Consider the following 11,870-nt stretch of genomic DNA (forward strand, 5'->3'; position numbering starts at 1 on the left):
AGAAGATGGAGAATGATTGCACCCCCATAACACTGTGAAAAGAAGTCAGACCCTGATGAGAGCAGGGGAATCTACTTCCCATCACTAAGTAGTCAGCATTTCTCAATGTACTTCAGCAATGCCTCATCACCATACAACATGCAAACAACACCTCATATTCATTTCACCAACCTCACAGCATTTCCTTGCATGTAGAAGCTCCCTGCTGTTGACAGCCCCTTTTAGATTTCTGCCTCCAGTCTTTTTCCCATCCCTAAGATTAGAAAAAAGACAATCCCTGCCTTGCCTCTCCTCATACAGAGTGTCCTTGGAAACATTCTGGGGTGCAGCGTAGCTGTGACCCCCCTGCCCCAGGCAGCAGCTGTGGCAGCAGAAGGCCCCTGCCCTGCCGGGGGGCTCCTTCCCCCCACACGTCTCCCCGCAGCGCCCTGGGCAGCTCCCCGGGCAGGCTGAGTGCTGAGCCTGGCAGGCGGCAGAGTCCCTGCCCCGGCACACAGCCCCTGGGGCACAGCAGGGACCCTGCTCTGCACCACAGCCCTGGGCACCCGGCTGCACCCCCGGCTGCACAGCCTGCAGCCATCCTCGGACACGCAGCCCTCAGGGCTGTGCTCTGACAGTGAAGCACTGAAGCCTTCAGCTGGAGCAGCTCTTTCTCCACAGTAAAGAAACATGGAGCACCTTCAGCCAGATATGTAATGGGATGTCCCAGAGTTAGTGATCCCTCCAGAAAAATCAGAGCAATTGCCTGGAGCGAAAGACTTACCTTGTCAAGGATAGTGAAAAATGCACCTCCAGTGAGCTTCTCATCCTGCTATTGTGCCACACAACATCTAAACTTTCTTCCTTCTCTCCTCCCCATCTCCGGATGGTCATGGCCCCAGCCCTGCAGTGTGCTGCTGAGGAGCTGCTCCTGGGCACAGCTGTCTCTCTGCAGCACTGCCCACTTATATCAGCTCCCTGTGTCTCAGGAGCCCAGCCCAGATGAGCAGCAGGGGAGGTGATTTCCTTCTCCCCACAGCTCTCCCTGGAGATATCCCTGGCCCTCCTGTGCTGACAGCTACGGCAAGACAGCACAGTCATCACCGCAGAATGTACTTCCAAGTCAGATCCATTAATCAACACGTCCAGAGGATTCCAAACTCGTGGATGTTCCTAACAAAAGAAGTTTGACCATAAGAGAAGCAAATGCCAAATCTGGAAACATCTGCTCATGACCCGTAACAAAAATGACAAACAGACAAAGACAAGGTGGGGTGGACTTCCCCTGTTCTGGGCAGTGGTAGAGCTGAGGCAGTGCAGGCATAACGTTATTGGATCACAGCATGGCTTAGGTTGGAGGGGACTTTAAAGTGAACCTAGTTCCAAGCTCCCAGTCATGGGCAGGGCTGCCAATCACCATATCAGGCTGCCCAGGATCCCATCCATCCTGACCTTGAATGCCTCCAGGGATGCGGCACACAAAATGCCTTTGGGCAACCTGTTCCACTTCCTTTGAGTAGAAAATTTCTTCCTAATAGTTAAACTAAATCTCCCCTCTGTACTTTAAGCCATTTCCATTTGTCTATTACTGTCACACCATCTCATCCAGGCCCTAGTGTTCGGCATCTCATCTGCTGATGGAAAACCTGGGACTGAAATGGGATCAGTTCCCCAGAGGTCCATGGGAGCCGGGAGTCCTCTTAGTTGAGTTCAGATGTGTACAGTGAGGTGTCTGTGTGTGAGCCCCTCATCTGAATACTTGGTCATATTCAACAGGGACTGTGTTGCTCACACAGACACACTCAGTGATGCCCAAGGTGCCTTGGGGTGATCCTAGTTGTGTGCTGGTGCTTGTAAAGTGTGGTGGAAAATCTATGAGATAGACACCTCCTTCCTGAGCATCAACTGAGGGCCAGAAGGGAGGTATTCTTGGCCATCCTAAATGCCACCACAGCCCTGTGCTCAGGGCACCCAGTGTGCCTTTTGTACCTGTCCCCATGGAGCATGTTGTGTTATTTCGCTGACCAAATGGATGAGCTCACAAAAGAAGAGTCAGATCTTCTTCTCTGCTCCATCTTTGGCATACTCTGGAGTTCAAATTACCAAATGCATTACAAAATCTTTGGCACATCTACATTCTTTCACTGATGACACCTTACTTTGCTCTGGGCTCTCATTTGAATCGCATCAGAAGAAGCCTAGGGTCATGCCAGTTCCCATTTCAGAGGAATCTCACAGACGTTGTTCCAGTTTGAAAGAAGAAGAAGAAAGATGAAATTAGCAGTTACGGATGTGCCATTCCCACTCCAGTTCTTGGTAAAATTATGGAGAAAATGTTACTGGGAATCACTGAAAAACACCTGAAGGACAATTCTGTCATTGGTCACAGCCAACACGAGTTCATGAAGGGAAGGTCCTATTTAACTTGATGTCCTTTCAGTAAGAAGTCACCCATCTAATTGACAAAAGGAAGCCAAATGATGTTAACTATTAGGATTTGGGTAGAACTTTGAATACTGTTCCTCACAGTATCCTTCAGGATAAGATTTCCTGCAAAACCACTAGGCATAAACATAATGTGATGGGTGAGCATTTGGCCAATGAGACGGACCCAAAGGATTACAGTAAACGTGTTCCATCAGGCAGGCGGATGGTCACTAGCAGAGTTCCCCAGGGCTCCATTTAGGGCCACTTCTCCTTAAAGTTTTCATCAGTGACTTGCATGTAGGACCAGAGGATGTTCTGAGCAAGTTTGCTGATGATACCAAATTGGGAGCTGCTGTTGCCTCCACTGAGGGTGGAGAGGGCTTGCAGAGAGATGTGGACAAGTTAGAGAACTGGGCATGCAGCAACCACATGAAGTATAACAAGAACAAGGGACTGATTCCGCATCTGGGTAGGGTCAACCCTGGACATACACACTGACTGGGGATGGGACACTGTCTTTTTATCAGGGATGTGGGGGTCCTGGTTGAGCGAAGGTCATTGTCCCTCTCTGCTCTGCACTGCCGCAGCCTCACCTGGAGCACTGGGTGAACTTCTAGGCATCACAGAACATAAAGGACATAAACTATGGGAGTGTGTCCAAAGGAGAGCACTGGAGGAGAACCCCAAGAAAGGAGTTACAACACCAAGATTGCTGGAGTTCAAGAAGCATTCAGACAACACTCGGTGATATGGTCTGCCATTTGAGTAGTTGCCTGGAGGCAGAAGTTGGACTTGATAATCCTTGTGTGTCCTTTCCAGCATAGGATATTCTAGGATTCTATGATCGTGGGTACAAGCATGATGATGTTGTAGTCACTATGCTGTCACAGTGGATGCAAGCTTACTGACACCTGAGTCATTGTGTTGTCTCGGTGGTGTAGAGAGCAGTGATGTCAGAATTACTGAGTTGTGGCAGCGGTCAGGATTACAGTGGTGTCAGAGTCACTGTGCTGTAAAGGGCAGACAAGCTCAGTGAGCTCAGCATCACTGTGTTATATCACAGCTGATAGGAGCACAGTGTTGTTGCAGACAGTCAGGAGCTCTGCATGTGGGTGAGCATCAAACATGGCATCCCCAGAACCAAACGCTCCCAGTGAGGAAATGGTGCCTCCACCTTGGGCCTGGGAGATCTGAAGTTCAAAGTTTTGTTGTCACTGACTGCTTGTTCACACTGGACCCTTCTCACATCCCACAGTCCACAGGACAAACAGCCCAACCAAGACTTGGGCCTCACAGCATCCTTGCACCCCAAGCAGAGCCTGGGAGCTGCTGCCCCCTTGTCTTTCATTTGACCTCATACAAGCCTGCATCCCACTGCCCCAGGAAGGGCCCTGAGCCAGCATGAGGGACAGGATCTCCCTGCCAAGGGTCTGGGGATCAGGGCTTGGCCTTTCTGCTTCATAACACAAAGGAGGCTTTTCTCTGCATCACAGCCACCATCCCAGTGCCTTTGCCTGCCTGTCAGCATGGCTTCCAATTATCTGCTCTAACAAGTCCCTGGGGAAGCTTGCTTGTTAGTGGCCCTCAGTGGGGCCCATTAATACTCCAAGACACTTCTCTGATCCTTCTGACTTGGTCTTCTTGAGCACTTTGTGCAGTCTTCTCTCTGCACTGGAGGTTGATGGACTCAGCAGCAAATGCCCCCATGGGCACATTACAGCCTAAGAAGCCCTCCTGTGCCTTGTGCCTTCCTGTCATCTTCTTCAGCTGTTCAGAAATTGCACAACAAAATGAAAAGTTATCGGGAGAAAGCTTAAAGAGGAAGAGTCCAACGGGCATTTAAGAAGTCTCCGTATTTAGTTATTTATTTATGGTCAGGTAAACAATAAGTTAAAACAAAACTTGGCAATTGATACAGATCCAGGATGTTCCCTAATGAGTTTTGCTCTGTCACTCTTGTGGACTAATGTCCTCCTCAACTTCCCCACCCCATTTTTACTCCTGTTGGCCCCATGGGACTGGCACCACTTTTCCTCACATCACTCTTCTCCTCTGGAGTTACCCGCTCACTGTTAAACCTCCTTTGTACCAACTCCCACTGGCTTTACTCAGAGAACCAGATGCACATGGGCAATGAAGGATTTCTCTATTTTGCGAACAAACAGAAGGAAACGTGATGCAATTGAATGAACAGAAAAACACAGTGATCAACCGCATGCCCTGTCCAAGCCGCAACTACTGACTTCCGTCTTTCACAGGAAATATCTGTACAAGAAATGAGTTAGACAGAGATAGGAAGGGGTAGATATAATCACAGTGAATGAGTTGACAAGAGAGTCCATCAGACTTTGGAGAGATGGAGCAGGTTCCAGTAATCTCCCTGAAGGTCACAGATCAGCCAGATAGTTGGGAGGTATTTGGGTGAGCAATGTGCAAGGGATGGGGATACGTGGAGAGCAGTGGGAAGAGCATGTGTCCATATGGCCTGCTGAAATCATGTCCTTCAGCATGGTCATGTATTAAGGAGAGCTGGAGATCCCTGGAGGATGAGGGACATGAAATACGCAGCAGGGTAGAGCAGCGGTGGACGCTGGGCATTAGTCACAGGGCACTGGCGCTGGCACCGCTGTCTGTGTCCCTGTACCTGAAGGCATCTTTCCTGCAAACACAGCTCTGGAAAGCACTGTCCATTCTGTAAAATAAATTATAATTATAAAAATTACATAAAATTGCCTCAAAGTCTGGTGTTACAACTTAAAAAGAAAAAGAACTTAGGAGTATTTCTGAACATGAGAAGTGCGTTAACACATTTTTGCTCATTTCTATCTTAGTCTTCGAACTTTGCTTCAGTTTTATTGACAAGAACATCTTTCAGCCTTACAGATTCAAAAAGAAAAGAAGATCCATTTGTGTCTTGCACAGAGCCTTGAGTCCCCCTCAGAATTTCCCTGCCCAGAACCTTCTGTGACAGCTCTCAGTCTTTGCACTGACAGAGTCACACTGTGGTTCTGATCTGTCTTCGTGCTCTCAGACCTTGTTTTCGATGGTCACATGCAGCACAGGATGCTTCTTGCTCTGGAAACATCTGCTCTCTTCCCATCAGCAATAGGCCATGAGCACATGGGATCACATGATATCCCAGGCTCGAAGGAAACCTGGGGGATGTCTGCCGTCCAACCCAGGACAAAGAGGGACAGACCAAGTTGTTCAGCATTTGCTCCTGATGCATTTTGAAAACCTCCATGGGCAGAGACTGCAGAGCCTCACTGGGTGACCTGACATTAGACATTTGGAACGCACTCCAACCATTCCTAAGATCATGATGTGGGGCATGGAACAGGTGTGGAACAGGAATCACAAAGAAATAGCGGGTGACACATCCCTGGAGATGTTGAAGATGCCGAGGGCCCCAGGCATCCAGATCTACCGCGTGACAGCTCTGCCCACAGCAAGGGAGTTGGAATTAGATGGTCTTTAAGGTCATTTCCAACCCAGGCCCTTCAAGGATTCTGTGATTCCTGTCACTGAGGATCCTGTTTGCTTAGGTATTCCCTGACCACCTCCTCTTTCACCAAGGGCACACCTGCCTTGCACCAACATTTCCCACCTGTCTCTGGCACCTAGGATTCCAAGAAGCCCAGTCCAACTAATCAACAGTGAGGTCAGGAAGGAAAGGACCAAGGACTCGGAGCAGGAGCTCACATGCAGGCAACTCACAGTGCACACCTGATCTGATCCAGAGAAATCCCAGCTCCTGTGGGTCCGTGGGGAGCTGAATCCCATTCGAGCCCCAGGGTTTCCACCTAGGGATGAGATGCCTGCAACTGCCTCAGCTGGATCACTGCCCTGCACAGGGGAACTCCACCCCTCCATGTGCTTCTCTGTGTGCCTTTTGGTTACAGCAAACACTCTCTGGTATGACTAACAATGTGTCTGAAAGGGGTCACTGTCCACTCGACATATGGTGGTTAATGCAGCAGATTTCAAAGTACAGTCACAATGTTGTTGTCTTTCAGGAGCTGTTGTCCATGGAGACCCAGAGACAACTCAGGGAAGATGAGTGGGGAGGAAAAAATTACATCCTCTGCTGCTGATGTGGGCCAGACTTCTGGGATACAGGGAGCTGATATAAGTGGGCAGTGCAGCAGAGAGACAGCTGTGCCCAGGAGCAGCTCTTCTGCACAGCACAGCAGGGCTGAGGGAATGAACTGCAGGTGTCATGAGGAGAGAAGAGAAAGAAGAGAGGAATTACAGGATGTATGGGCTTTGAGCAGGCAGAGAGCTCACTGGAGGAGGATTGCTCACAGCTCTTGACAAGGTAAGTCTCTCGCTGCCGGCCATGCAGCTGCTTTTCCTGGAGGGATCACTGAATTTGAGAAAACCCATAGCAGATCAGGCTGAAGACACACCATGTTTCCTAACTGTGGGGAAGGACCTGCTCCAGCTGAGGGCTTCTGTGCTGCAGTGTCAGAGCACAGCCCTGAGGGCTGCGTGTCCCAGGACGGCTGCAGGCCGGGGGTCTCAGGGGGTGCAGCCGGGTGCCCAGGGCTGTGGTGCAGAGCAGGGTCCCTGCTGTGCCCCAGGGGCTGTGTGCCGGGGCAGGGACTCTGCCGCCTGCCAGGCTCAGCACTCAGCCTGCCTGGGGAGCTGCCCAGGGCACTGCGGGGAGACGTGTGGGGGGAAGGAGCCCCCCGGCAGTGCAGGGCAGGGGCCTTCTGCTGCCACAGCTGCTGCCTGGGGCAGGGGGATCACAGCTACACTGCACCCCAGAATGTTTCCAAGAGCACTTCACAAGAGGAGAGGCAAGGCAGGGATTTTCATTTATATCCTTAGGGAAGGGCAAAGGATGGGAGGCTGAAATCTAAAAGGGGCTGTCAACTCTGAACACACCTCTGAGACTCCTGAATTTTGCTTCACTCAGACACTTGTTTTGTATACAGTGACAGAGAATTTGCTTTCAGCCTCTCCTTTCTCGAAGGATAGAAGCAGTTGAAATGATTGTCATTTTGAGCAGATATGAATAATGCACTTCTCCTGCGAACAGGCAGCTTTCTCTAGCAGAAATTCTTGTGCACAAAGTTTGGGTTTGTGGGCTCTAACAGCAGTTGGGGTAAAAATGAGAGACATGGAAACAGAAAATATCTAGGAATATGGGATAAGATTAGAAAATGAGAGGAAGGCAAAAGCTCCATAAGCTTCTTCTGCTTATGGATTGCTGAGCTTCATGAAATTAAATTCAAGGAATGGAGCTAATGAACACTGTCCTTAAAGAAAGAAAAGGTTTTACGGCATAGCAGGAGGTCTGACTGTGAGAACTGCCTTGTCATTATCTTCTGCACTCTGAACAGGACTCCATGCCCAGGAACCGCAGATGCCCAACAGCAGCTCCATCAGCGAGTTCCTCCTCCTGGCGTTGGCAGACACGCGGCAGCTGCAGCTCCTGCACTTCTGGCTCTTGCTGGGCATCTACCTGGCTGCCCTCCTGGGCAACGGCCTCATCAGCACAGCCGTAGCCTGCGACCACCGCCTGCACACCCCCATGTACTTCTTCCTCCTCAACCTCGCCCTCCTCGACCTGGGCTGCATCTCCACCACTCTCCCCAAAGCCATGGCCAATGCCCTCTGGCACACCAGGGCCATCTCCTACGCAGGATGTGCTGCACAGACATTTCTGTTTGTCTTCTTCATCTCGGCAGAATATTCCCTTCTCACCATGATGTCCTATGACCGCTACGTTGCCATCTGCAAGCCCCTGCACTACGGGACCCTGCTGGGCAGCAGAGCTTGTGCCACCATGGCAGCAGCTGCCTGGGGCACTGGGCTTCTCTATTCCCTGCTGCACACTGCCAATACATTCTCACTGCCTCTGTGCCAAGGCAACGCTATGGATCAGTTCTTCTGTGAAATCCCCCACATCCTCAAGCTCTCCTGCTCAAAATCGTATCTCAGGGAAGTTGGGCTTAGTGTGATTAGTGTCCTTGTTTTACTTGGGTGTTTTGCTTTCATTCTCTTCTCCTATGCGCAGATTTTCAGGGCTGTGCTGAGGATGCCCTCTGAGCAGGGACGGCACAAAGCCTTCTCCACGTGCCTCCCCCACCTGGCTGTGGTCTCCCTGTTTCTCAGCACTGTCGTGTTTGCCCACCTGAAGCCCTTCTCCATCTCCTCCCCATCCCTGGACCTGGTGGTGTCATTTCTGTACTCCGTGGTTCCTCCAACACTGAATCCCATTATCTACAGCATGAGGAACCAGGAGATCAAGCATGCCCTCAACCAATTGTTGCAATATGCACTATTCCAGCTTCAATAAAGTGCACATCTTCCTCACATGATTCCCAGTCAATGTTCTTCCTATTTATATGTGTTTTATTTTTTGTTTGTGTGTGATACAGTGATCTGTAAAAAAATGTTGCATTTTTTCCACTTCTTCTTTCCCACCTACTTTCTATTTTCTGACGCCAAGAGCTCATGCAAATATAGAACCACGTTCCCTGAATAGGTTAAAAGACACTAAAAAAGCTTGCAAAAACTTCTTTTTCTTTGCTCTTCTCTCTTCCTGCCTTGCCTGGATCTGGATCTGGGGGAGGTACAGCCACGGACAGCAGTACAACATGCTCTTTTCATTCCTGCTCTCTTTACTCTACTCTCAAGTCCTTGCATTTGTGCATTTGTGCAGACCTGAAGGTCTTGTGTGTCTCACCACAGCCCTGTTGTCTCTACAGCAGCACTCCGGGGCTGCAGTCAGTAGGCGGCAGTAGGCGCTGTGTCAGAGCTGGTCTCCTTGCTGCAGCGCCATAACAAGAGGGGCTCTTCAGAGCAGGACCAGAGATCTGGAGGCCTCTTCCAAAGGAATGGTGTAAGGAATGTACCTCAGGAGCTGCTCCCTGAGAAGACCTCGAGATCTTCCGTTGTTCTTCACTGAGTGACAGGGACAGTTTCAGAGTCCCAAGGTGATCTGTTATGGACTCAGGGCAGTGCTGTGCTTTGACATGGAAGGTGGCTCAGCACCACGCGGTTGTTTGCTCACTGCTGTTATCTCAACTCTAGGAGCCCCACATTGGGCACCAAAATGACTGTGGTGGTTTAACCCGCTGGGTGGCTCAGCACCATGCAGTGCTTTGTGTACTGCCCCCTTCCCAGTGGGATGGGGAAGAGTATTTGTTTTTAGAACTCGTGGGCTGAAATAAAGCTATTTCTTAAGAGAGATCAAAGGAAAGGGAAATACTTATGACATATATATGTCTCACTGGTGTGCCAGAGGGAAGGGTGCCAGGGCGATACCCGCACAGAAGCGCTGGACCCCCTGCCCTGTCACAGTCGGACAGAGCTGACAGAGGAGGGTTGGAAGAGTATCCCAGTTCAATGTCACAGGTGAACCCCTGGCCTGCCAATCCCATTCCCCCAGGTCTCACTAAGCAACAGGCTTGAGATGCTGGAAATTGAAGGGGACATGAGTGGGGAGGCCAGGCAGGATCTGTTTAGGAGGGAGCCTAGGCTGAGGCCGTCACCCCCATGCCTTGAAACTGCCTCTGTCAGGAAAGGCAGGAGGGAAATTGTGGTGGGGGATTCCCTTCTCAGGGGAATGGAGGGCCTCATTTGCAGCCCTGACCTGACCAGCATGGAGTTGTGCTGCCTCCCTGGGGCCCACATCAGGGACATCACCAGAAAAGTCCCGGGTCTGGTTTGCTCCTCTGATTACTGCCCATTACTGATAGTTCAGGTAGGCAGTGATGAAATTGCTCAGGGAAGCCTGCGAGCTATCAAAAAGGACGTCAGGGGTTTAGGGCAAATGGTTGAAGGAGTGGTTGTTTATGTGTTATTTTCCTCTCTCATTCTTTTGGGTGGTGAGGGATATGGAGTGGTCCAGGAAATCGCAGGCTTTGAATAAGAGGCTGGAAGGTTGGTGCCACCACAGGAACTTTGGGTTCTTTGACCATGGGGCGGTTAGCTTGGCACCTGGCCTTATGACTACTGACGGTTCTCACCCCTCTCTGAAGGGAAAGCAGATCCCAGCCCAGGAGCTGGCAGGGGTCATTGAGGGAGCTTAAAACTGGTTGTGATGGGGAATGGGAATAAAATGATTCTTACATTTTACTACTGTGTTTACTCACACTTTACTCTGCATCTTACTCACACTTTACTCTGGGTTTAACTCATACTTTACTTTGGATTTAACTCACACTTTACTCAAGCTTTATTCTTTCTTTTCTCCATGTGAGAAAAACTCACACTGCACAACGGGGGTACTCACACTCTAGTCAATGTGTACGCACACACTACTTTGGGTTTTACTCACACTTTACTAAAGGCTTACTCAAACATTACACCAGGCTTACTCACACTTTATGTTTTCTCATGCTTTTCTCTGGGTTTACTCATGCTTTACTTCAGGTTTACTTATACTTTGTGGAGTGTTTACTCACTTTTTACTCAGGATGTACTCACAACATACTCCAAGTTTACTCACACTTTGGGTTTACTCATACTTGATACTGGCTTTTACTCAGCCTTTACTCTGGGTTTACTTACACTCTACTCCAGATGTTCTCATATTTTACTTCAGATTTACTCACGCTATACTCCAGGTTTACTCACACCTTACTTCAAGTTTACTTGCTCTTTACTCTGTGTTTATTCACACATTGTTTTGGGTTGCCTCACACTTTACACCGGTTTTTCTTACTTTTCTCTGGGTGCACTCAACTGTACTCCATGTGTTCCCACACCTTACTCCAGCTTTTACTGACACTTGACTCCAGGTTCACACCTAATTTACTCTGGGTTCACTCACACTTGTTTCCAGTTTTACTCACAATTTACTCCGTGTTTTCCCACACCTTTCTCGTGGTTTTATGTGCAATTTATTCCAGGTTTTACTCACAGTTTACTCAAGGTTTACTCACACTTTACTCTTGGCTTAGTCACACTTTGCTCCTGGTTTTGCTCACACTTCACACCACGTTTTCATACACTTCACTTTGGGTTTACTCTTATGCTGGAGACGGAGAGGTCAGCTCAGCCTCGCTGAATGCTGACTCTCTGATAATGAGGCTCTGGAAAGGAGACAGAAGCTCTGCATAAACAGGGGTGTTCTGTACCAAGCCATAAGATGAGCTCTCTGCTGATTAGGAAGACTTGTTATGGGATTTGATTGCTTTCTAGCCAATGGATTGTTAGTGGAAATGTACTGAATATGTGTGTTAGAATATAAGAAGCTTGCTTTAGAAAGTAGATAGAGACGGCATCATGATCATGATCATCACAGCAATAAGGAAATCTTCCTTGCACGAGATCCCTGTGTCATATTTTAGTCACACTTTGCATTGGGTTTACAGACACTTGACACAAGGTTTAATCTTACTCTTCTCCAGGTGTACTCACACTTTACTCTGGGTTTTATTCACACTTTACTTCGTGTTTACTCAGACTTTACTACAGATTTCCTCCAACATTACTCTGAGTTTATT

General features: G+C 49.2%; 1 protein-coding gene across 1 annotated transcript; it reads left to right on the plus strand.

Annotated features, from left to right (window-relative positions):
* Nucleotides 1–8,158: 8,158 nt before the first annotated feature.
* LOC107056264 (olfactory receptor 14A16-like) lies at nt 8,159–8,713 on the plus strand (the record flags this gene model as incomplete). Its single annotated transcript, XM_040654703.1, has 1 exon — nt 8,159–8,713. A coding segment is annotated over one exon (555 nt), but the record flags the coding sequence as incomplete, so codon positions are not given.
* Between the last annotated feature and the right edge of the window lie 3,157 nt (nt 8,714–11,870).

The sequence above is a fragment of the Gallus gallus genome, chromosome 33, assembly GCF_016699485.2.
Source record: "Gallus gallus isolate bGalGal1 chromosome 33, bGalGal1.mat.broiler.GRCg7b, whole genome shotgun sequence".
NCBI classification, from domain to species: Eukaryota; Metazoa; Chordata; class Aves; order Galliformes; family Phasianidae; genus Gallus; species Gallus gallus.